The sequence below is a fragment of the Photinus pyralis genome, unplaced genomic scaffold (assembly GCF_008802855.1).
Source record: "Photinus pyralis isolate 1611_PpyrPB1 unplaced genomic scaffold, Ppyr1.3 Ppyr1.4_LG6, whole genome shotgun sequence".
NCBI lineage: Eukaryota > Metazoa > Arthropoda > Insecta > Coleoptera > Lampyridae > Photinus > Photinus pyralis.
In genome coordinates, this window is record NW_022170663.1 from 1214231 (window position 1) to 1241082 (window position 26852).

The 26852-nt window shown below is 35.1% G+C and overlaps 2 protein-coding genes across 6 annotated transcripts; one reads left to right on the plus strand and one right to left on the minus strand.

Moving 5' to 3' along the window:
- The first annotated feature begins 1717 nt into the window (after window positions 1-1717).
- On the plus strand, window positions 1718-24386 carry LOC116173975. 5 transcript variants are annotated; one of them, XR_004146002.1, is made up of 5 exons: window positions 1730-1777; window positions 14361-14451; window positions 14512-14679; window positions 23704-23849; window positions 23903-24386. XR_004146002.1 is itself a non-coding variant. In XM_031491727.1 (3 exons), exons 1-2 carry the CDS (start codon window positions 21124-21126, stop codon window positions 23721-23723), a joined length of 381 nt encoding a protein of 126 aa, XP_031347587.1. In that variant the 5' UTR covers window positions 20487-21123; the 3' UTR covers window positions 23724-23849; window positions 23903-24386. The 5 variants fall into 5 exon arrangements, 2 of the variants coding, with proteins under 2 accessions (XP_031347587.1, XP_031347588.1); XR_004146003.1 differs by lacking the exon at window positions 14361-14451 and having other exon boundaries at window positions 1742-1777; XR_004146001.1 differs by lacking the exons at window positions 14361-14451; window positions 14512-14679 and having other exon boundaries at window positions 1718-1777.
- LOC116173974 (MFS-type transporter SLC18B1-like) lies at window positions 2397-5725 on the minus strand. The gene is made up of 9 exons (XM_031491726.1): window positions 5441-5725; window positions 4429-4598; window positions 4226-4373; window positions 3980-4166; window positions 3624-3930; window positions 3246-3341; window positions 2880-3191; window positions 2663-2826; window positions 2397-2609 (listed from the first exon to the last, which is right to left on the minus strand). The coding sequence occupies exons 1-9, from the start codon at window positions 5546-5548 to the stop codon at window positions 2587-2589; spliced, it is 1515 nt and encodes a 504-aa protein (XP_031347586.1). The 5' UTR covers window positions 5549-5725; the 3' UTR covers window positions 2397-2586.
- Window positions 24387-26852: the final 2466 nt, after the last annotated feature.

The window sequence follows — 26852 nt, forward strand, 5'->3', positions numbered from 1 at the left end:
CGTATTTCGTGACTGTATCAATTATCGTGTAACTGTCTTTTAATCGCTCTGTGGAATATACACCAATAACCTGTGCCTTCTGTGTTTTTGGGTCTATATGCAAAAATTGACGGCACCATACTAATTCATATTGAGGTACTAGGGGGTTAATTTTCCATATAGAATACCGCCTTCCTAGAAAACCTTGATTACGACTATGGTCCGCATTGCGTTCTTACATGCAATTGATTCAGCATCAGTGATAGAATTGTGGAGATGTAATGGCCAAACGTCTATGAAAGCAAACGATGCAGTGCAACTTTAGATTCTGATAAAAAATATGTTCGATCTAATTCATTGATTGTTTAATCCACCTTCGAACGGCTTCAGTCACGCTTTGGGTTTTTGTCTATGACACCCTTTCTATCTATGAGCACTATCAGAGTGGTCTATTTGCGAACCGCTGAGTTCCTAGTCTGCCCAACAAGATAGTGTAAGCCCAAGTAGAATCCTGATACATCTGTCATATAGGCTTTCAAGAATCTTTGGTGTGGAGTACTGAGTAGATGCCTTCACCTTGTTTAGGAATAAAACAGGCTTGTATTTCTCTCCTGCCACAGAATTAGGTGACATTTTTGCTCACCTAAGAATTATGAACTTTTAAAATTTTATTGAAAAATCAATTGATGTGTCTGCATGGATCAAATTTGCATCATATTTTTAACTACAATGACTGAATTTATCGGGAAAGGGTTGTTTGATTCTTTGGAAGTGGTATTGTGAGAATATTCCTACAAATTAATTTCGTGTTGGTAGCTATATTTTTATGAACAAATTCCAATATTTCTTATTCTTATTGAAGTTTTAGTAGGCGTGAGGTAGAAAGACACGTGGCCACGGTATAGGATTTGCATTTCCAGTACTTTCATTTTAACTTACAATTTGTATTTATTATCTGTAGTCAAACCAGAGGTACAAACTTTGCTAAAATATGGGAACTATTATTGATTTTGGACTTAGTCGTCGGTTAAATAATTTGTTATTACAGTAGAAAATCGTTTTTATTTGGTATAAACAAGGATGTTCAACCCTTATATTGTTACAAAGTTGACATCGGTGATTCTTTCCATTCTTGAATTAGACGAGGAACGTTCGAACTGATAGGGAAACAATCACATTAGGAAAATTTCTTTCGAAAAATTACCCAAAAATTACTGGATATAATTTAACACCTCAAGTCACATTGAGTTAGGTACCTAGTAAAAAGTTGAAATCCAGGATTAACATATTTTATACACGATTTTTAATTTAAAGTAGTTTTCGCAATAGATTTGCAACCATTCTTTCCCGACACCCTCTATCGCTCTTATTCTGCAGAAGTACTCCCCTTTTGTAATTTATATCATTAACTTTTTATAGTTGGTCACACGATCGAGTGAGGGCAGCTTTCTAACTATAATAACAAATTTACAACCCTTGAAAGTGTGATGTTGCTCTAAGGACCTATGCCAATTCTCGATTAAATGTAAAAACGCACACTTAGAAATGGTTTCGAGCACTGTTTTATAATGGATTTTTATTTTGACTTTCAAGTATTACTAAATTTGAGAGTTACATATGGTTTAATTCGAGGTTTAATTATTTCGTAAAGTCAAATATACATTCAAAACTTTATGTAATATGAACTTGCGCGCACCGATGACACGTAATGCTCGAGTTTTCGGACGTCGCTCGGAGATGACAGTTTGTTATCAACCTTGTACCGGTCCACACCGTTCGATTTTGTTTTAAAATCTAGGTAAGCTGTTATATTGCTATAATTTTGGGAAAGATTTGAACAGCGACCCAAGCACCTTAATGTTGAATCATTCATGGATGATGCTGTCTACCCTAGTGTAGGGTAATTGTGACTGAACTGATTTTTGACATGTCAAAATCAACTAATACATGCATATAGGGTCTGTTTTTTAGATGATAGGTGTACTTATCTCATTTATAGTGAATAATTTTGTTTATTTAAACTAACTGTCAGAAAGGGTATTAAAAATTCGACCTTTCATTTTGGGGCGTAAAACGTCTCAATTTCTTACTTTTTGACCTGTATCTAGTAAACATTATCTACTGTATGTTTCATAATGCGAAGGTTACCATTTCAAATGTAATATGTCTCATTACGAATACGAGCATGACATTCCAAATAAAGGTTTCCAATGCTGTTTGTTACATATTCCAGTGCAATGTTATTTTGAAACAAATGGTAACCTGTTATTCGTGTTTAGCGGACATTTGCTTTGACTATGTCCTGGACAAAACTAAAGCGCTTCGTATGTGTTTCATTATTCTATTTTTCCGTCTTATTTGCTTATTGCCTCATCTGCTTTGCTGAAAGGATCGGTAAAAGTATGTTAAACGTTGCGTCATAAAAATAGTATTTTTATTGTCGCGGGTTCCTTAGAAATACAAATAATTAAAGTAATAAAAATTTTAACAGACTAAACAGTTTGAACGTACTCTTAGACTTTACAGACTAACAAAACACTCATAAAAACATCGTTAAATTATAAAACACACACACTCACTTATGTACATAATAACTGATACAGAATTCTAAACGTGGCGCATGGACCCATCTGCAATTTTAACATTTTTAGTCAACTTAGTGTTAGTATTACAATTTACGTACCTCCATTTCGAAAGTCCAACGTTCCATAGCTATGGCTGATGGGCCCCACAGCCAATGGGGCGCTATCCCTTTTATTCCACGTTTGACTTTTATAGCTGTTATAAGAAATCAGGATATTCATACAACTCGGCCGCCTCTCTATCGAGATACTGCTCCCTCGAGCACTAAAAGAGACCAGATCAGAACAGTCACATCAGGCCAGCCAAAGCTTACGAACCTTTTAATGCTCTCGTTAAGACTGTTATTCGTGGTACGCGCAAAGGCGCTCGGGTTTATCTCCCCGTTACCGACCTTGTCATCCTTCATTTCGTTGTACGGGCTCGATCGTGCAAGCATTAGGAATAGGGCAATTATGAATCCTACCAGTAGATGCGTCGCACAGACGAACATTGACGAATTGCGAAAACCAATATAGTCGTACAGTATGCCGCTTATCGATGGCCCGATAAAGGCGCCCAATGCAAATGCGCTAGTCCAAAGGCCGGAGATTAGACCAAACGTTTCCAAGTTGTTGGGAAATCCCTGTTCACTAGAAAATAACGGAAATATTACCAAGAGCTAAATCGCTTAATGGTATACTTACACGCTGGTTCTAAGGGCGTCGGTAAAGGAGGCGACAAGTTGGGCTGACATTCCCAAACCGTGAAGTACTAGGCCCGTTATAGTAAGCCATAGCACCCTGCAATTTAAAAAACGTTTCAATTAATTCGGTCCTGTAAGTGTTTTTCAGTAGCCATGTTTGAGTCAGAAAAAGGTCTCATTGGTAGAAAATGGTCTGCCACTTTTGAAAACGCAAAGAAAATGGGCATGGATAATTGGTAGGTACCCAAATGAATGACAAACGAAATAAAATTATAAGCAGAATTTCACGTCTAAGGATTCTAAATCTATTCTTGCCTGTAAAGGTGGCAAAAAGTGAAGGTATACAAATAAGGACACACGATTTTTGACAATTACTTACGTTTTTATTGGGAAGAACGGGGCTGGTCCAATTAAACTAAACCCTACAGCGACAAGAATCGTTCCCAAAACAAGAATGGCCTTCGGTTTCACCCTTTTATCGCAAATCCAACCGAAACCTGGAGCTGTGATGGCGTATACGCCTCCATTTACAACAAACATTACCCCCAAAATAACTGGCGACAAGGAAAATTGTCGTAGATGCGGTTCCAGCGTGGCTTGTAGAAAGCCAATAGACATGCTAGTCACTATTATGCTGATCGTTGATAGTAATACACCCGGTATTTTTAGCGCCTTTATAATGGATGCTAAAAGTAACCGGTTGGATTGGTCGGAAGCCTGCTGAAAATTACTTACGTCCTTCTTCCCGCTGGTAACTAGGCTCGTTGTGGCTTGGAAGAACAAACGCCGTAAGGATTGCCGCTAAAAACAGCGCGCTGCCCATAATAGCAAAAGGCATCGTGTATCCACCCGCCTGGTATAGAATTCCGCCAACCGTTGGCCCGACTATTAACCCAAATCCAAAAAATGTCTCCAACGAGGCCTACATAAAAAGCGATTACTTTTAAACTTAACCCGGTTACTACCAGATAACAGACTTACGAAGGTTGTGGCTACATTATCTGGAAATTCTTTCGCTATAATAGCAAAGCTGGCGGTTAGAAAGGCTGCGTTTCCCATAGCCTCGACGATACGAATGATAAAGCTAAGGATCACGAAAGGATAGCGTCCGCTGACTTTATCCAGTAAGCTGAAAGTTGCATTTTGCTTAGGTGGGTCTAACGTATATGAAAGCAAGTAATTACCCAAACAGTATGGCGCATATTCCTGTGGTGTAAATACCGCTGTTAAATACTACTTTCGGTCCCCATCTGTTGAGGTACTTGCCGTATATTGGACTTATTAAAAATACAACTAATTCGAATATTCCGAAAACTAACCCATACTCCGTTGCCGTGCACCCTTTCTTCTCCGCCTGAAATTTTTGGTTAAATTTTAGTTAACAGCGTAGTATTAATTACTAATTTATGCTCTTATAAAGCTAATGAACCTTATAATCGAGACATCTAAAATAACGTGACTGATAACGTGGTTTTGATACAGATTATTTACAGAAAAAGTTGGTAGGTCATTGCGACACGTGACTGTATTAGCAGTAAATCCACGACTTGTTAAACTGGGACGTTGTGAAGAAAAAGTCATTGTTTTATGGTAGTCTTGTGATTTTTTTATCATCCCTTATATGGGTCACTTCACTAAGAAAAACAATTGTAATGAGTAAATACAATTTGTTAGTATTATATCATAATATGGCAATTCTCAACAAAACTTGTGGTATTTTGAAAGGGATTTAGTAAATTATGACGACCGTAAACTGCACTAATTAAAGAAACAATACAGTTAGTTTATGTTATCGCTTTCGAAAAAAAACGGGCGACAACATTAATTGAATGAAAAAAAAACATCAAAGGAGAGATTTCATAATCACCATATTTACTATTTAAGCGAAGTTTAATGATTGTAGTAAAACATTTAAAAATACTTCTTTATCATATATTTAAAGAATTATTGCCATGGTAATAGTTTTGCAAAATGCAACTTCATTGTAATCCAATGTGTCCGAATGGAACGGGCCATCAGTTATAGTAGTGGTATAAATATGACAAGCCCTTCATATAACCCCTTAAAAATATATTGAACTAATTATGAAATGATCCAAAGTGACAATGACCTCAATGTTAACATTTCGCGGTTACAAGATTCCAGACTGATAAACCGATTGGCGAGTCACCGTTAAATGGCAAAAATAATACGTACCTCTCCCGGATAAAACGGCGCTTGCAGGGAGACACAGATTGCATTACAAAAGTCTGCGATACTGAATACAATCAGTGTAGCCCACTGACGTTTTGTGAAGTTCGGCATTTTAAATAGTTTAATAAATTAAATTAAATGTTTATACACTAAACTTTCAAAAGTAGGTTTTCCTTATGACATTTTGTAACGAAATGCACAGTTCACATGCTTCTTACGTCTGAATGTTTCGAACTACAGCCAAGAACTATTGGTTCCAAAGATTATTCAGATTGTGCCCCTTTGATTGTTGGCTTTTGTACCATTAGCGCCAAACTCAAACAGTGCTAGATTATTGGTCATCGCAGTTACTTGGAGGGGATAAGTTCAAAGAGTAACACTGTACTTATGATAAAATGTACACTGTCGTATAGCGAAAATTCTGGTGGAAAGATTAAATTCGAAACGTGTGTTGAGACAGGGCAGCTTCGGGTGTAACAATTTTTTGGCTTTTCTAGCTCCTCTCGTCGACATAATATGCGGAAACATTCTTGGGAATTTTAAGTTTTAGACCATTTTTGCAAATATGACAATTGATAGTGTTTAATATTTACGAAAACAAGATAACAGAAAAATGAAATTTGAGCTTGCTTAATAGAAAATTTTAAGTAGTGATAACTTCCTGGTAATTATTACATTACTGTTATTTACTTTTCCTTAACCCAAAATAGAATTTGTGCAATTATAGGGTAATCAAAAATTTTAGGACGGACGAAAATTGTTTACTGCCAGCATGTGTAAAAGATGATAAAGTCATCATGATTGTGTGGCAAATAATGACATACTTTACATTGCTTAGATCAGAGGGCATTTCCTATCGTTAATTTAATTTTAACTTCTCCAATCGATCTATAATTAATGCTCGTGAACTAATCTTAGTTCAAATCCTATTAAGCTAAATAAACAATTGGTTTGTACAAATAATGCGAAAAGCATTTACTAAATTTAGCTCAGCGTGAACGTTGTGTGATACTTTTCCATATTGTCATTATTTCCAGATACGGACATTCTGCAAATAAAGCTGGCATTATAATAATTTATTGGGAGATTGACTGTTTCACTTTTTTTGTTAGTTTTGTACGATTGTTTGGAAACGGAAATAATCGAAAGTATCTTATCAGTTTAATTTAGGTATGTTATCCAGTTTTATTTCTATTCTAACCATCACCAGAACTATGATTTTGAAGATATTACTATAATTTCTGATTTTACATTGGATCAGACCTTTTTCATGCGTCACATTAACGATCGGGACCTTACTGAGTAGATTAAAACCAGGATGGGCGTACGAAACCAGTTTAGGAACTTAAGTTTTCCGAAACAAATATCTTGGTAAATCATCCGTAATTAGGGAACCAATTATTGAACCGTGATTTGTATTCACAAACATGTATAGGTAATGGTTGATTATTTAATGGTTGATTATTTAATGGTTGATTATTTTTCATACAAGTAAATGGAAATCGTACTTATTTTCCAAAGGCGATCCATTATCACTTCCAACTTACTGGACTAAAAGTATGTTACCATTACCTGAATTACAATTGTTTAATCAAAGCGGTTTTGATATACCTACAATCTTACCATTGAAAGCGCGTCGTGTGAGAGCATATAAATGCCTACATTTGGTGGCACTCTCACAGCACTTATTGTAAATCTTCATATAGCATCCTTGGTAAATCATTATGTCTCTTGAATGTGCGGGAAATTTGTTGCATTTAATCAGAACCGTGGCCCGACTTACAGCTTAAACGGCAGTCTTACCTGGGGAATATTTCTCTGCATTTCAAATTGCATTCACCCAAGACCATGTCTCAGAAGAACGTCAGAATGTGTTTTGTATAAGATAATGTAATTAAAGGAAGAATATGGGGAAGGCTTCGTATTTTAATTAAACATTATCTAGTCACCACTAAGCTGGGACGATGTATCCACGAAGGATTATGATAGCTCAAGGTGACTAAAAAAATGTTAACAGTGCAAAATTGTGCGGAACGTTAGTGACATCCTGCAATCACTGTCCAATCAAGTGATAAAGTCGCGACGTAATGTTACGTCGTTGTCCTACAATCTGAGCTTGTTAGTTAAACCTTGACCTGCACCAGATTAGGTTGTTTTCACGACTGACTTTGGAGATAGGTGACAAGTTTTATGGGAATTAAAAATTGCATTAGGAAGGACTACTTCGAAGTATATTTTTTCGTCCTCGATTGTATATCACTTATAATCAGCTTTGGACTGAGAAGACTAATATTCACCATAAACCGATGTAGTGCTAAAAAGAGCAGACTTTATTCTAAACCCATTGGTTAGAGTTACATTCAGATCGTGCTTATTTGTGCAGTATTCAACAGACTAGGATGGAGTTTATCATGCGACATGATAAAAATGGAAATGGTAATTTTAGGTGCAGCTATACTAAAGAATATTAAAAAGGTAGTCACTTTTTGATTGCTTACATACATTTTCCGTTCGCTATCAAGCGAGTACCGTTCTTGGTAAGCAATTTTTGATCCAAGGGCAGTAATAAATGTCAACCCATCTGTGGCTACCAGCATTTAGTGCGCGATAAAAAGTGTGGCGATTTGAATAAATTTAAGATGTTTCGCCAGTTTGGCGGTAGTATTTTGGTATTCGGCATTTACGCTTGTTACAAACTGTGACACTTGTTCCAAAAGCATGGCACAAGCGAATTTCCAGTTAATCAATTGCATTTTTGAAATTATTTCGTTCTCAAACAGTCGGGCACATTCGTCTTCACCACCACCGACTCCAAACATGTCAAACTCTTACCACGAATTTTTCAGGTTTCGCCATTTGTATATTGCATTTAAAATTTCTCTTTCTTTACTATAATTATTGCTGAAGTGGTGTTGATTTATAAAAATGAAAAACAACTGGTTTTCACACTTCGATATATATAATGTTATCGGTATAATATTTGCAGGGACAATTAATTATTAAATTCCTAATCTTGGAAGTTTCACTTTATATGCATTATTATCAGTTTAAATATATAATTACTCTATTTGCAATACGATTTATAAAACATAACACGGTAGGTAGTTAATAATTATTTTTATTGCTAATTGCACTTTGTAAGATTTGTTAAATGCATGTATAGGCAAACAAACAACGCTTGGAGACTAGTGAACCCTTTTCAATATCTATATCTTTCTCGCTGAACGGTCAAAAATCGAAGGGATTGAAATTCAAAGTCTAGAAAGTAAGTTTCTTAAATTACAACATGTTACAATATTGACGAAACAAACGGTCTTGAACGTCAAAAAGCACATTGAATAGTGGGTATATCTCCCTAGGTCGTAAAACGTATAGTTAAAAAATGAAGGTTTAGAAAAACATGTTACTATCACATGTAAATCGTCTCATGGACATCAAAATTTCACGGTTTTTGATCTCTGTATCAATAAAGGTTCAAAGTTTGCCGCCACTACTATGTATTTGAGGTAGTTTCCACTTTTCCAGTAATGAAGATTGAAAGGCTATCGGATATATTCAGTTTACGTAACTACGTATCTACATTCAATTTATTAGAACCCTCTGAGATGAACATGGTTAAAATCGGCCTCTCATCAAGCGATCAACATCTCACAGCAAAGTTGAGAGAGTGTATTGACTTACTGCGCACTTCTCCAATCCCTCCTTCGACTTTGAAGACGCAATACGTGGGATAAATATTGTAAATGAATTATTACTAACGATACTACAAGTATCGATAAGCTCTTAATAATGTGTACTTAATATCCAGTAGTCTCAACAAAATACTCATTCTACGAGACCTTTTTGTAGTCGATTATATTAAATAATCATTCATAAATGCATCGGAACTAAACCTTAACATATCAAAAAACGAACAATAGCGTGATTATTGAAAAAAAAAAGATAATTTATAATTTATGATATCGCAGCAAATCGTCTGAAACGATTGACGAACTTTATTTGGTACAAATATATGCGTTTTTATCTCCCTTTTTTTCAGTTCGCTTAATCATCTAACAGATTTGGCGCCTATAATTTGGACAAGTTCAGGTCTTGGCCAAACGTCATATCGGGTATACTAAAATTAGCTTTTTGAGAATCGATGACATGGACACACGCACGAGGAGAAGAAGGGCTGTGATTGATAGAAATTAATTCCTTTCGTCGAGACCTTTGAATAGAGTACCATGTAAACAATTTCTTTACCCCCTTCCTCTAACCACCCACTGATTTCGAAAAGGAGCCGCGGGGAGTTATAGCTGGTAGAAACAGTTTTACTAGCTACCACTAGAGGCACGTGTACCTATGCAAAATTTGAGACTAATTGGTCGTCGCATTAAAAGTTATGCAAGTTTTACTGTCCGAAACAGATTCACAGGAAATAAGTAATTCATGTGGGAACGCTCGTTAAGATAACAACATTTAAAGACCTTCAAGGTATAGGCTACCTATTCCAAAAAGTTCTCCAAGGACTACTTGCCCTAAAAGTAGTTCAAAACGGCAGAAGTGGGTCCAGACGGGTGGATGGACAAAACACCAACAATAGCACATTTTTTTAAATATTTCAAAAAAATTCACCAAGAAACGCAATACGCCTCAACGGAGCGATTGTCAGATATGAAATTTTTAAAAGCTAGCTGTTCAGCAATAGATTTTACACTAGACAATAGGAGCAGTTTGTAATTATATACCTGTACCACAGGTGCCTTTATTTATTAAAACTGAATGGGTTTTGTATAACGTGGAAAGAAACGAAAATTTGTGCAGCATTGTAACATTTGTAGCGCATTTTCCAACTCATATTGGAAGGTTCTATTATGACCACTTTCTCCGTCCACCCGTCCGTCGGTCCGTCCGTCCATCCGAGGCGTTAATTACTCATAGAGTTTTCAAGATATTTAGTTCGTTCTTTTTGCATTCGGTAGCTTATATCTCTGGCACCTGTGCCAAGAAAAACCTTGATTGGGGCATGCGCAGACACAGTGTTAATTATCTTCTTTATATATATTTTCTCCTTTGTACACATAAATAGTCCGTTATACATGACCTTTCAGGAAGTACTGATCAATTCATGGAAAATGAGGTAAAGTTACTCGCCTTAAGCCGAAAACTTTTTTTCATTTTTAATTATTATAGTTGGCTTCGATTTAACAGAATAGTCAAAAAACAAATACTTTTGTATCTACAAACAAAATACAAATAAATTGACGCATGGTCAAGGAATTACCGTAAAGCGTAAAAACGTAAGCGAGGGTTATCGCATGGGAAATGTTGCTCTGATCATTTTGTCACATCACATACTGTGAAGCTCACTAACAAATTGATGTAATTTTCGTTACCAAAATTCTGGGTTATGTTCAATGGTTTTTGGCAAAGCTCATAAAATTGTAAACACTTATCTTCTCGTGTTTCTGTCAGTAGTAAGTCAGAAGTAATTTATACCACATATATCTACTTGTATTTCTCACACACATAATGTCAGAAACGTATGGAATATTCTATATGTAGCTTAGTAAATATTGATTCTACTAGCAAGTAGTTTATTTAAAAGCTGTTTAGAATTTGTTGTGGTATATCTTTATGAAAATGAATAACGCAACAAACATAATTATGATTTTCTTAAAAAGCATGTCCGCTCTTTTCAACAATGTAATACTTTAATAGTTTTGTGTTGCAACACAACTTGTGATTTTAAAAACGCCCTAAGAAGTTTATCCCCAAGTACTACTCTTGATACCCAAGATCGATAGATTACAGCTTTATATTTTTTACTTCCTATTTTGAAAGATCTAAGATGCATTGAGTTCACTAAATAGATCAGTGAACATAGGTACACAAATAAACGGAAAGAATCTTCCTTCATATTTTCTGATGTAAGACTATCAGTGTTTGAAAAGACAAAAAAAATCTGTATAAATAGGTATGCTAAAATGGGCATTGCCATTTAAGACAACCAACAATGCTTTGTTAAGTACTACACGGAGAAAAATGTACCTTGATATTAAAAGGAAGTAATAATCTTTTATACAGAATTCCTCTTAAAAAACGACCAAACGTAATACGGAGAAATCATCAGGAAATAATATCATGATATAGTAACAGTACATCTGTGAACAGAGCTAACTACGTCACGCAATAGAAACGTCATCAAAATAACAATAAGTACATGCAATTCCTTCCTTAAATTACGTCTAAAGTAACAGGAAATTCAGGTGGCTTGGTATGCCTGCTTATAGGTGTACCCTGACGATTTAACATTACAAAAGTGATAAATGCAAAGTCATGATCATCAGAAACTATTCGTTGTACTGCAAAATTATCAGGATGCTTATGGTGGATGTATACGTATCCTGCTTGATGATTGTTTGATCTTATACTGATACTTTTGTCGGAAATACTATATTGTACTAAAGGATTCCATGCATCCCCAGGGATGTTCGGCGACGACTGGAATGCACGACGAACGGGGTACATGTGAAAATTAATGTACATTGCTAAAGGGTTAGAATGAGCATTCCAATCATTTAGCAATTATACACAGTGACTTTGCTGTGCCCTGTTTTCTGAGCATTTAAGTCCCCCATCATATTTCTGGTAATGTTTAGTAAATATTAAATTAGATTCAAGCAATATCGTTATTCACAATTAATTAATAATTATACTTACCTGTTCTTTCTTACTAGGCACTTGTTCCTTCGCATACTTAGCATTTAGTATCAAGTTTAAGCTAGGCTTAGTCATTAAGTACTTATCTGAAATTTCATGACATTCTTATTTCTTGTGTAACCTTTAGTGGACCGATAATTGATTTATATAAAAAATAACTTTAGGCATCTATGGGTGCGTCGGGTACAAAATCTAGACTCTTAGGAAATTCCAAAAGATACAGAAGATGAGAGAACAAATATTTATTCGCTGTAAAAATGGAAAAACAAAACAACCAAAACACTATTCAAAATCTACTTAAATGAATAGCCTATACTACTGCGAACAGGAACAATAAAAAAGTATGGTGTACCTAATTATATAAGTATGAAAATTTGTTTTAAAATTGAAGATAAACACAAATAATTTGTTTATGTGTTCATGGCTAAATAAACACGCGAAAAATCCACATAATTTCAACAATCATTTTTTACCAAGCATTAAACATTCAATGCAAATACTTAAAATAAAATAAATAAATTCTCTTAAAACGAGGTAAAAAGTAAGTGTACATACTAACCATTAATTGTGTTTTCAAATTATCCTCCTTCCAAAGAGATAGATTGGCTTAAAATTTTAATTGGTCTCCAATGGGTGTCATGATTGCTTCAATGTCTTGATCCCGTAGCATTTGCAGCGCAATGATGTCGATACGAGCATCTGTGTCCATAATTCAAACACATTAGTTCGATTGCAAAAATGCAACCAAAAGATTAGCTTCGGGATTAACATATGCAAAAAGTTTGCCAATGACCATAACAAAATCGTTTCATGAAATAGGTACAGAAAAAAATTTTTACTTACCAGAAAAAGCTGTCACATATTCCAATAAACCCCACTTCACTAATAGGTCACTTGTATACTGATCCATTTTAACATTTATTTTAAAAACTAATTAGTTAATGCACCTTAAACATCACAGAACTCCTTTAAAACTAAAGTAGGAATTAAAATTCAAGAGTTTCGAGACTGAAAATTCAGCAAAACGTTACTAAAGACTATCATTTGTACTGATAAATTATGCGTATAGCACGTAATGTTCCACATATAATGATTTCTTCTCATTAGTGATGGCGAAGTAATATTACATCCCGGAAATTTAACAATGTACCTACAGTCTAAACGGTCTTAGGTGTGTAATCAAACATTCTTCGAGTATGATTATTTTCCGCTGATCTGGCGTATATACTGGGAATTGGCGTCGCATGTAAATACGACTTAACGCTTAACTTTATAGGAAATCCGATATTTTCACGCTCTATATCAACCAAGATTGTAGGTAGGTATTTTGTGTTTATTGCAACAAAATCATATAGCTACATTACGTGTTTATGGATAGTTGATCGTTGATCAATCAATACCAAATTCAAATTCCATCACATCAATAAAATACCTACATAATAAGTTGATAACGATGAAACTCAATAATCAAAATGGTACATTATAATAATAGACTGATACCTTATTCGTATTGAAATGTTTTACCTAACTTCCTAACTTTAATACAAAAATAACAGTACGGCTGGCGAAATGTTAGTTTTTTCATAATAAGTATGTGACGTCATGCTTTATCGTGATCGCTTCTTATACAATTATGGGTATGATGTGTTAATAAATCAATCCCAAATTATAAAATAGAATATTGGTTCACGGAATGATATGTTCTCATTTAAAGGTTGAATTAATTTCCTTCTTGGTTGGTACAGCTTTGGTTTCCTGATAAACTTATTTTACGAATTGCTATTTTAGGTTACCTATTGATAATTTAATACGCTACGCTTAATTTAACATAATGCCAAAATCCCATTTTTCTCCGTGTAAATGAACTTGAGATAATGATGTAATGGCCTGCCGTTTTAAAAAAAATGGTTTCTCTTTACCTTCTGCAGTAGGGTAAAATTTGAATCTGAGAGTGCAACTTAAAGGTTAAATTTGGTTAACAGTGTATGTATTAAAATATATAAGATTAATTTAGAATTATGTAACAAAATGAATTGAGATTATGGCACAATATCATGATTCATGAAGTAGGTATGAAAAGAAAGCATTAGGTATTCATTCGCTTGTTGACTCTAAAAATTGCGATTATAAAATTTGTTATTTTAAAAAGCGGTTGGTCCTATAGTTACCGGCTGGGCGAGTGTACGTAAAGAAGTGTAGCGAAAAAGTTTGTTTTCAGTGAGAACTAACAAAGAATTAATAAATTTGCGTAAGAAGACGTACTGCTCCATCGACGAAAATTGAAAACCTTCCATTAATGGGGATATGAAGTAAGCTAGCGTTGTTTTCACTAGACTGCGATTGTTTTCACCAGCCGCAATTGTTTTCAGCGGCCAGGATTAAATTGGATCAGAAAGATATCAAGTAAAATGACCTGGGGAAAGCAGTATGGAAAGCCCAGTTGCCAAAACCACTACGTGAAGTCTACCAGGAAGTAGCATGGTGGAAATTCGAATCGAGACGGCAATCGCTTCATCTGCAATTGCAACAATTAAAAGGTACTATTATCTCATTTACTTATACATTTGATTCAGGAATATGAGTGAACTGAATTAACTGATTTGTGGGCGTCGTATCGAACGTTTATTAGAATTAGATTTGTTCATTTAAAGTTAAGAATAGGAAATTCCTCTTGTTGTTTATTAGGTTAAAATACTTCTGACCAGTGGGATTTAATTTTCTTTCAATTGGAATTATGGAACCGCTCTTTTAGAACTCAAAAATAAGTCGCGTAGGAAAGTTATAGTTTGTAGAAAACAATTTATTTCGATGAGACCTTTCATTGGAAAACCATGAAGGGTAGAACGGTTTATCTCCCTTCCACCCATTTGCATATGTTTTACTTGGCATCACTATAAAGACACGCGTATGAGACAAATTAATCATCGAATGTAGAAGTTCAGTATGTTTTACTTATAGAAACAGCATCTCGGGAAACAATATTTCATGGGGGAGCCGGGAGCCCCCTCTTATGACAATAAAATTTGAAAGTCGCCTGGCACACCTTCAAGAGATAGGACTCTAAGATAATTCCCCAAAAACAGTTGAAAATCGCAGAAGTGGGTCCGGATGGACGGACGGCATTTTAAGAATAAGAAAAGAGCTGCTATTTAAAAAAAAATGCACTACTTGACCACAAATTTAAAGTACTTAGGTAGATTGGGAGCAAATTTTTTATCATTTTGGATAGTACAAAAACCTTCTTTTAAAAAGTGTTGTTTTGAAGTTATATTAGGTGTTCCGGACAAAATTTCCACCCTGTATAGTACGTAAGGCCTAGGTTTATTTAACAAAATCTTGAATATACTTAGTAGGTATATCTTCTTTGCAATGTATTTTGTGTGAAAAACGGTTGGATCAGGCACAGGTATACGTATATCTGTGGATCAGGTGAATGGTGCATCAAATTTAGTCTAAATTTAAAAAGTGAATAAATATTAGGATATACTGCTTAAAATAAAGAAGCGTGAGGCCCTTTCCGGTAAAACCGGGAGTCGTACAAAACTGAACATTAAACTCCTGTAGGTATAATAAACGAATCTGGGTGTAGTTAAGAAAAATGAAATTCAAGACAATATTCACCTTAAAAAGCAACGCGTGTTACTGGAAAAACTTTCCAAGTTGCCAGATCGCGGCCGTATTTCAAAAGCCCAGCGGGACGATTGTCTTAGTCTAAGATCTCACTACATAATTTCGACCCCCTGTATTTTTTAATCAACATTTTTGGGAATGATTATTGATAAGGTAATACGATTCTGAAGATTTGCCTGTCAACATATTATCGATATTTTGTATCGAACTTACGGATTACTTACCTTGTACGGGTTTGTTTATTGTAGGCGTCATTGAACCCACCATATAAACTGATAGTTGGTGGATATGTGGAATAACGATACCAATTCTGTTCGATATTATTCCATAAATAGTCAAACTCTTGTGGAATCATAGAGGTTAAAAACGCATGCAAAAAGTATAAAAATAAATTTGCATTTTCAAAAAATAAACATAAAACTATTTGTTTTAGAACTTCTTAGAAACAAACAAGGACTTAAGTTCGTTGTGTTTCTTTAAATATTTTGTTCTACTGCCAGGGGTCGGCAACCTGGGCTTTATATCAATTTGTAAAAATACTGATTTAGAAATTTATACTCCAAATTTGTTCATTTTTTCGAAATTCACTTTTTAATTTCCGGTATTATTTTGTTTTTTATTTTCACAGCATACTCCGATGGTAGGTACTTTGGTGAAAAATATTGAATAACTTAAAAACTATGGGAATACCCCTTATACAAATTGAAGAGAACACAAAAGACAATCGAATAGCGAAATAAAATAGTGGTAGTTTTATTTGAAAAAGAATAGTTATGACACTTTGAACAATGGCATTCATACAAGTAAAAATATGCAGGATGTTCTCTTTAAAAAATTATTTATTTATTGACACCGTAAAAATGGTACATTCAAAAATAATTTCTGTAGATCCGCATTGACATTTGCACAAAATATTTTTTTACCGGGTATCAGCTAGGAAAGACCGACGCACTGTTGTAGGACCCTGTATATAACCAAATATTATAATATTGAATCGAAAATTTTTAGTGATTTTAAAAATTTGTAAGTTTTGTAAATTATAACTTTTGACTCTTCCGTTTTAATAGGTTGCCGACCCCTATAACTAGACTACATCAATATTCTTGTTTAACTTATAAAGTAGGCATCAAAACAGCAGCAGTGGTTGATGGTGGGTAAGTGGATGAAGTAATGAGATCTTATACTCACTTTAAGAGAAGTTGATATTTTGCGTAGTTTCGATCAATACATAGTACTGACAAATTTGACTTTTTGGTTCTCCCACACGAGCATGGTTTTATGTATCATCACACAAACAATTGTAGGTTTTATATTGTCTGTATTAGTATTACCTATCATATTAATTAAACAACACTATATGATTTTAATTACCGAAGTACAAATTTTATTTATTGCATAATAAGGGAAACAATCAACATTATATAAGTAAATATTTCAATGTGTCGGCTTTCGTTTTAACAATAGTCACTACCTGTACTGGGAAAATGAATAATTTGATCTTTAACTATAACGGTATTTATATAATAAGGAAGAGTACTATGTAATCGTATTGAATAACTTTATCTATTCGATAAACACAACATTGTGCTCATATTCAAGAATTATTTATTCACGATCCTCGAGATCTTTTATATTTTTGAATTTGCTCTCCGATCGCTGTGAAAATTGGTACAAAGGTGGCTATTTCAGCTACGTTAAAATGATGGATGCGTGAAGGTCTCGAGGATCGTTCGGTATTCAGTTGTACCATTAAAAACACTATAAGAAGCCTAACCCCGTGGAAATAAAGCGCGACAGAGTTTGAACTGAGAATATAATGGGAACACTGTCAATAGAGTCGATTCTTGAACTGAGAAGAATGAATTTGCTTTCCTCTATTTACCGCAAAGAGAGTTCGGAGGTCACAACCAATGCGGGTGCAAGGGGATTTGTGAGATTTGTCGCGCTTTCTTCCATAAGCGTTAGGCTTCTTATAGTGTTTTTATTCAATGGTTGTACCTATTGAATTTTTAACTGTAATATTCGTATCAGAGCTAAAACCAATTTTTTGAGAGCCCACAAAACAAATAAAAATTCCGCAAGTGCATTGTTATGTTTTGGACTCCTCAGGCGAAAATCTATAAGAAAATTCGTTCCTCATTGAGACCGACCATGTTTTTCCAAAAATCTTAGAAGTACCTTGCTTTATTATTTTTTTTACTATAGCTTCTAACAGAACGGGGCATGTCGTTTTTTTATCGATTTGTAGGGTTTTTAGCTATAACCTCTAACTTTCTTATTCAATCATTAGATATCGCTGAGTTAAATCACTAGATTGGTAAGACGAAATATTATCTATAACATGTAGAATGCAATTTAACATATAAATACATGGCAGAGTTAAAATACCGAGATCAATGAATTTGTATTATAACTACTAAAATGGTATTGTTGAAATACTTGCTTCCTAGCTTGCTTCTCTAAATGATTTTATAAGAAACGTGTATTTGTTATCGTTGAAAATCTAAGGAGGGTGGGGGATTGTTTTTACCGCAAAATGTCAGCTCACAAACAATATGAACCAACTGTAGCAGGTAGCATAGATAATAAATATAATAGTCAGTTCGTTTGTAAGTTAACGATAACAAGATAGTAACCCTCATCTAGTAATATGCGAGGTCCAGAAATAAGTTTAATCAGTGAACACTAAAAGAAATTTCAGACTCTACTACTTTTAGTTGAAACCCAGCACTTTTGATACATCGTGGGAAAGTTCTTAAAATTGCTTTTCATTGGCCCCATAACGAACAAACGTGGTCAGAATTGTATAACAAAAATGTGTATTTCATGTGATTAATTTATGTACTTAGTAATTAATCTCAAAAGTAAATACCTTTGAATAAAGGTTACAAAAGGTACGGTAGAAAATTTTATTTTTTCGACTTGTTTAAATGGTAAAGAAAGAGAAAAATCCAAGTTTACCAATGCGATTGACGTCGGGAGAAATTTCTTTGGTCAAAAATCTGCAAAAATTTCTGACTTGTTTTTTTGTCTCTCTTTACTATTTAAACAAGTTGGAAAAATAAAATCTTCTACCGGACCTTTTGTAACAATTTACCACTTTTACGTCTAATTTGATTGGACTACATCTACTCATTCTCAGTAAACAAATGTCAATTTCTGCTTTCATAATAAATCTCATACAAAATTTTGTTAAGGCTTGTTTAATAATGAATCTCAAGTGATGGAAGTGGTACAATTTAATAATTTGGGGTGGAGTGTGGTGCGTGTAATTACACTTCACAATTTCAAAATTCTACTCATTTAGGAACATTATCACAGTGTACTATTAGGTAACCCTGACGATAACTTTAAATTTCCCTATTTAAATAATCGCCTTAGCTGATTTGTTCTTAATTTTCATCAGTTCGGTCAGACACAAATAATAATTCTCATCATATTTGTTGATGTTCACAGGGTTTCGCATATCCTACCGACTTCAAAGTCTTGTACAAACTTTCTTTAATTTGCTGTTATCTTAGTTCTGAAGTGGCTTAGCAAAGGATTCGATTTTGTAAATTATCAAGGTACCAAATCAACTTAAAATCATGAAAATTTGATTATAAAGTACCTATAATAAACCTGCAGGTTTACATGTTTATATTAAAATACTTACCACTGTCCTACATTCGTTCTTCGACCTAAATCGTTTTTTTAAGAGCTGTCATTGTTTCTCATGAGATTGATTGAGAATTTTATCTCAAGCGTATTCATCAATGTAATAATATCAAATCATTTACTCTCACTACACAATACATGTAACACAGTAAGTCTGGAAATTGCTATGAGTGAGATATAAAAGTATCACACCCTGATAACAAAAAAAATGATCAAAGTCCTCGTGTGAGATCGAAGGGACTTCAGCGCATTTTTGTGTGGCAGATCAGTGTTTTATTAGCCAATATTGACTCCACCATCAATAAGATCTTGCCGAAAGCTACCACGTTCACTTTGTCGGTACCATTTTCTCACTTACCGTGCACTCGCAATTCGCGTTTGAAGTTTTGACTCCACCATCATTAAAATCCTTTGGGGGTTACCATATTCCCTTTGTCGACACCCACTTCTGATCACCCGCAACAATTCGGATTTGAAGTTTCGACTCCACCATCAGTAAGATCTCGTCGGGGGTTACCACATTCCCTTTGTCGATACACAGTTCCGACGTCCCGTTCATTCGTAATTCACATTTTGGTAGATTTCGCTAAAATCCCGGCATAAAATCGTATTCAACTTTTGGGTACTTCACATAGCTCGACCTTCTATTAGTGACACGAGAAAGAGAGACCGCGATTCGCGCTGTAAGAAACTTTTGGGCGCCCAAAGTCGACTACCCCTCGAAGCGCGCCGCGCAAAAGGTGGTTTATTTCGCCCCTAGGAAAAAAAACAAAATTCCGCCACGCAGGAGTTGTGCGCGTTGACAAGATCTTCCCGACGACACCAATTTGAAAACAATCGGAGAAAAACTGTAGAAGAAGATAGATAAAAACTGAAAAATCTCCAGGTTAGTATAATACGCTCGGGGATGGCGTCCAGATGTCGTCGACTCCAAATCTTGTAGCCCCATCCCTAACGTTCTTAATTACACGGCCCCGATAGTTACATGTACACTCCTTGTCTTTTTACAAGCGTTTTTCTACGGGCGCGCATTTACTGCCAGCCAGCCAGCCAAAGTGAGATTAAAAGCTACTTTTTACAAAAAAAATTTTTGCAAAAATGAGCTAAAAAATTAAATCCATAGTAGGAAGAAGTATGGTAACTTGCTCACGGTAAATTTCTTTGATATGAGAGATTTGATGCGATCATATGCTGATTCTCTGTGATGAAATTGAACCTCTTCAGTCCCTATTAATAAAAGCTTTCCATTTCGTTTGCTGGAGTCTAGATAATGGTGATAACTATCTTTAGAGTTATTGTACGGAGAATTTAGTTTTTGGAGCTATCTATTCTGCTAAATCTTCATCTCTTTATGATTTTGTGTTTATTTTCTGTTAACATGGTGAAAAATGATTTTCAGAACATAATTCATTAAATGCTAACCATAACTCGAATCTATACCGTGAATACAAATGCGTGTGGAGTGTCCATCACGTACTAGCCTTGTCATAAAACATGCTTGTCGGTACCTTATCAATTATTCTATACAATGTTTGAAGATGCAGCAATATACATTTCTGGGTCAATGTCATATAATTTAACCCAAAACATATTAAAGCATATGAAATTATGTTAATCACAAGATCGAACACCGTAAGTATAAATACCGCGCAACACTAGGGTTAAATCAGTACTTACTTGCACTTCAATCAACAATGCAGTTCTTCGTAGTTTTTGGTTTAGTTTTGGCCGTCGTCGTTGCCGAACCACCTGTAAAGCCGGTATTCCTTGCGAGGTACGCTCTAACGCCACAGCAACCGCAGCAGTATCAGCAATCTGCCCAATTTGTACCTCTTCCGCTCTCGGGGTACCAAGTTGCGAGGCTCGAACAAATACCACAGGTATATAACTCTCCGCAACCGATCGTTCCAGAAGCAGAGAGAAATGCCACAGACGATTCTACAGAGACGCCGGAACATGAAGAAACCACACCAAAGGCGGTCGCGAATCAATCAAACAACAAAGAGCAGAAAAGCGGAAAGTTGGTAGAGGGCGGCGAAGAACAAGTCGATGAAGGTGCGTACTATTTGTACCATCCGTCTGGAGTACTACAAAGGGTGTCTTATACGTCATTTAACGATGCCCAGAAAATGGCTTATTCTGCTCAGTTGAAATTACAAAATATTCAACCAATTACAGGACCAATTTACACATACAGTCCAGACTCTGTTGTATATCATCAATTTCAATTGCAATAAGAAAAACATTTAAATTTCAGCAGGTACTACCTACCTACTTATACAGCCAATGTAATAAACCAATAATGTCCATTAAAAATACAGTAACAATCGGTTTACAGTTAATAATTAATCTCCATTGACAACTTAGTGAAGGGATTGGGCTTCTAATTTCAGCGCTCTGTAATGGTGAAAACCCAACAGAGACAGATACAATTAATTCTTTTTAAATTTTGCCAACAGTTCTCCGCTCTTGCCTGTAAAATCCATTGAAAACCGGTTTGTCTCAAATTGATAGTGATTCTTCATACATTTCGACATGTAGAATTTTTATGTTTAGAATTTTAGATTCCACAAAATTGGACGACTCGATCAAAAGCGGGCAAAAAACCGTGAAAAGACCGGTCTTGTTTCTAAAGTCCATTCGAAAAACACTTTTTTGAAATTGCGCGGAAATAGTGATTAAAGTCAAGAAAATTACACATTCGTGGCAAGGAAATATTCCAGTTTTTTCTTACACATTTTCGCTTATGGGGTATCAAAATGCATCCAGGCTGCTCCAAATATTTTGGAGGCGATCGTAGCACCGGGAATGTAGGAATACCCTCTAGGAAAAAGAGGTCTTAGTGTTTGACCTTTGTCGAAAGTAACTGTCAGGGTAGTTTTCAATAAAAACTATATACAGGGTGACAATTTGAAAACTTACCACCCCCCATATCTTAGTAAATAAACGAGATATTTAAAAAAATCAAAATCCGTTTCGGTAATTCGGAGGGGGAATCACAATGACATAGTTGGCGACGCACCCCCTCCAACCCCCTGCGCCCCAGCCACCCCAACTTTTAAATCTTAAATAGTGACCCCCCATGTGTGATACGTCGTTGGAAAGCTCTGAAAAAATGCTTTCCAACCATACCAAATAGCATTACATTTAGGTTAGTAATTATCGTGCAAATCAAAAAATAAACATGGAAAATCGTATTTAACTTGAACTTCCAAAGCCGACTCGACAGCAACTCATTTTTGATCGCCAGTTATAATCTATTCTCAAACTCTTGTCGAACCTTTTCAAATGTTGGTTTTGCAATATTTCGACATTCTTGAATTATTCTCTGTTTTAGTTCGTCTATGTTCGCCGGTTGCGTTTTAAATACGACAGATTTCAAATGTATCATATTAGTTTATTTTTTGATTTGCACGATAATTACTAACCTAAATGTAATGCTATTTGGTATGGTTGGAAAGCATTTTTTCAGAGCTTTCCAACGACGTATCACACATGGGGGGTCACTATTTAAGATTTAAAAGTTGGGGTGGCTGGGGCGCAGGGGGTTGGAGGGGGTGCGTCGCCAACTATGTCATTGTGATTCCCCCTCCAAATTACCGAAACGGATTTTGATTTTTTTAAATATCTCGTTTATTTACTAAGATATGGGGGGTGGTAAGTTTTCAAGTTGTCACCCTTATGTGATTAATTGATTTTGCCTTTTTTGGATCCTGAAAGTTAAAATCTATCAGAATGGCTATTTTGATAGGTTTGTAAAAAGTGAACGTGCTGCGCTCGATTCCGTAAATTCATTAGCTTTGGAACACACTTTGCGCAAGTGTCCAGTAACAATCTTGCGTGTAATTGTCTAATATTTTTCTCACAGATTTTCGTCTGTACAATCTTAAACGATCAGAACTTTCAAGATTGGACCACTACATCAAAAGTTATAAAATCATGTTAAGGCATAACAGTCACACAAATAATCTCCTTTTGATTGGTGTCATTATAAACCTTCTGAGTTAACATGGGGAGCAATAATCTGCAAAACAAAAGAAATCAGTACATTCTGTCTGTCTATCCGAAATTATGAAACTTTCCGAAGGTAGAGGTTTTCGAATTTCGTGTTCACTAATCGATTGCTTAGGATTTGGATTTGAAAGATTTGACAACCTATCGCTACATTTCGTGTCTTTCTTTTATACTTTCTCTACTCTAGAACACACCCATCAAAATGTAGATCCCTACCTGATTGAGCTTGGGAAATTTCTTAATTCGATTTTACTTTTTAGACGCGGTTTTCAAGCAGTAGCAGTACCTACCTAATCGCCAGCAATCCAAAACGATGGCACTATTCCAAAACTGCAGCGAATTAGCACGGACCTTGGTCGCTTATCAACCCTGATGAGATCGTCAGCAAAGCGCAACATTCATTCAGGTAGGACCAATGAAACAAAGCCTATGCGTTTACTGAATAATATCTTATTGTAGCAGATATGAGCACTATTCACCACATCAAATCCGACACTGTCATCAACGAGTGTTCCAGCCGTCAACGGTACCTAGTTCTACATAAGTAGCGTCAATCGCAGCAAATGACTTGATTTGATGGCGCTTTCCAGATGAACATAAATCCCTGGCAATATTTATTGTCAAAACAAAAAATATAATATAATATATACAAGGGATTTTGGAAATATGGAAAATACCAGTCACTTGGTGAAGCTACAGATCAGTGCAACTAGGCCTAAACCCCTTTGAGGCCGCATTCCGTCTAGAGGAAGGGTGCAACGATGCCATCTTAGGAAATCGTCAAAGCGGTATCGGGCGACCAAACAACTTACCAACACTCAATCTTTCATTCGTATCAAGAGTGTCAAGTATCAAGTAAGAGAAGCTTATATGAGATTTTAAGAGAAATTTAAAAAAAAGTGATTCAAAAAAGTTAAGAGTGATTCAAAAAAGTGATTCGAAAAAGTTTACAAGTAATTGAATTCAAAAAAGTGATTCAAGAAAGTTTTTTGAATTCAAAAAAGTGATTCAAAAAAAGTTTTTTGAATTCAAAAAAGGTTTTCAAAAAATTTTCTTGATTTAAAAAGGATTGTTTAAAAAAAACAAAAAAATTTTAAACTTTTTTATTGTATTTATCAGTAGTTTAAATATAGATTCTCTTTTTAATTAAAAAAATTTCGTTTGCTTTCACAGTTTTCAATGTTATTTTTGCTGGGGGGGGGGGGGGCTGCCGAGTGCAGTTAGGGCAAGTACAATATTATTCTACAGATGAACAAATGAAATAAGTTTCTTTATTTGTATTACAAAGATCTTCTTGTAACAGTGATAACTTAAAAAATAAATAACTTGATACGTATGTTCTCAATTGAAGCTACTAGCAGTGATTGACTACTAGTAGCTACCTTAGTAATCCTCGATGACGGATGGACCGGAATGATGATGACGACAGCGCCGAATCACTCACCCCTACAACAATAAGATTATCCAGTAAACGTGTCCTACCTAAGATTTGTTGACAATTGCAGAGTTGACTAGTTCCTTCGGTCTTCGCATCGGAAGAGTGTCGTCGTTTTAGATAGCTAGCGATGGAGGTAGGTACTGCTTGAGACCGGCTAAAAAGTGAAGTCAGATTAAAAAATATCTTGTGATGGGTAAGTACGTATCCCAAAAGAGCTGAGATATTTATGAAATAAATCAGATCAAATCAGTTGAATTTGGCCTGTAGAATCCATAATTTCAAACAGTTCCAAGATTGGCCTACTAGTTCAAAAGTTACAGCCCTTTGAATTTTCTTTCGAAATTGGTTTCTAGTCTATAACTTTTGATTGAGAAGTCTGATGGAAAAAGTACGAATTGTTTTGGATTCTACGCATCAAAATTAATAAGAAAAAGTGTTTTCCCGAGAAATTTTGGTGTAGTCGATTTTTGGTAAAAAAGGAAGGTTGTACACTGCCTTTTTTGAGGATCGAAAAAAAAATTGTCTCAGAACGACCCGGAAAAAATTTCTTTGCCGTTTATGTAATTGCTTTCGAAATAATTATTATTCCGCAAGGCTTACATACATTTTATTAATTTCGAAGATAGATCCGTGATTCCAAATAAATATCTCTGAGGGGTGTTACATATAGCACGTAAAAAAATTGGGTGGTAGAGGGGATCAAAACAAGCACGTTTTCCAAATAAACCGAGGGTCCAACGTGTTTCGTTTAGGAACCACCTTAAAAAAAGTTGAGAAATTTGCATTTCATTAATTTTCATCTCAGCAACCATGAGAGTTACAAAAACTGATGGCACTAGGGTTTTGGGTATGCACTTTCCGAATTGGCAAAATTTTTTTCAAAATTCCTAGCACGAGAGAGCGCGCCCCTAAAAGGGGGTGCGACAAACATTTTTATTTCGACAAAATTTGGTATCTGGGGATTTTATAATTCACCTCGCCCTTAACTATAGGACCAACTCGCTTTTAAAATAACAAATTTTATCACCAATGGTTTTATATAAATCGCAATAAGTGCACGGTACTAACGTACGTGGCCGCTTTCAAAGAGCGAATGTCTCATTCCCATCGCATTATATACATACCTACTTCTTAAAATGCAGATTTGTGCAACTAAATCTGAATTCATTTGCTTACCTCATGCTAAAATAATATTACCTACCTACCTACTTTAAATACGTACACCGTTAATGAAAAATTCACCTTCTGCTGTACTGTAGAATGTAAAAAAGAAATTAATTTTTTAGAAGGTAGGTACTCTACCTACTTTTCCCAAATTATTGAGGCCTAAACTCTGGAAGGGATGTGCATGCTTGAGTCAATGTCTTCCATTCCACGAAATAGGACAATGTCTTGAATGGGGAAATGCGTTGTGTCTATAGATACAAAATGAAGGGCTGCCTTCTTTACGCCAATCTTTGCCTTTGTAATTTTTTTAATTTCCAGAGATGCGACGGTTTAAACTGTTTAAAAAAATTAAGGTTACCTGTACCCCAATGAGTGAAATGTGGATTTCTTTAAGAATTTTCGAAAATCATAAAGATGTAGCTCTAGCTGTCTCTATTTTTTCGTTAATGTCGCCCTTCTTAGAGAACTGGAAGAAAATAAAAGATTCGTTCTTTATGCAAATCTGAAACAAACGGCGAATAACCGCACGTCGTGATTTATTAAAAATTTACATTCAATTGCTCTGAATATTTAGTGGTGCCATGGAAATGAAATCGATCTTTCCAAAACCTTGTATCAAAAATTCAATACTTCGGTAATTCAAGTAGTTTTGAGGAGTTTTATATAGAATTGGCATAAGTTATAGGTGCAATAAAATTTTAACCAGTTGTTGCGGAGTCAAATGAGTGTAAAGTTAGAATGGATTTACAATTACTTCATATGCTACTTCGAAATTAATTAGTACAGAAAGTAATGCTGTTGGTT

What these genes read in the sequence shown, in the direction of transcription:
- LOC116173974 (XM_031491726.1), bottom strand. Translation starts at nt 5,548, where the DNA reads ATGCCGAACTTCACAAAACGTCAGTGGGCTACACTGATTGTATTCAGT. An exon ending in ATAATGTAGCCACAACCTTC is followed by an intron (nt 4,167 to 4,225) that starts GTAAGTCTGTTA and finishes CTTTTTATGTAG; the next exon opens with GCCTCGTTGGAGACATTTTT. An exon ending in GACGCCCTTAGAACCAGCGT is followed by an intron (nt 3,192 to 3,245) that starts GTAAGTATACCA and finishes GTTATTTTCTAG; the next exon opens with TGAACAGGGATTTCCCAACA.
- LOC116173975 (XM_031491727.1), top strand. Translation starts at nt 21,124, where the DNA reads ATGCAGTTCTTCGTAGTTTTTGGTTTAGTTTTGGCCGTCGTCGTTGCC. An exon ending in CGAAGAACAAGTCGATGAAG is followed by an intron (nt 21,485 to 23,703) that starts GTGCGTACTATT and finishes TTTACTTTTTAG; the next exon opens with ACGCGGTTTTCAAGCAGTAG.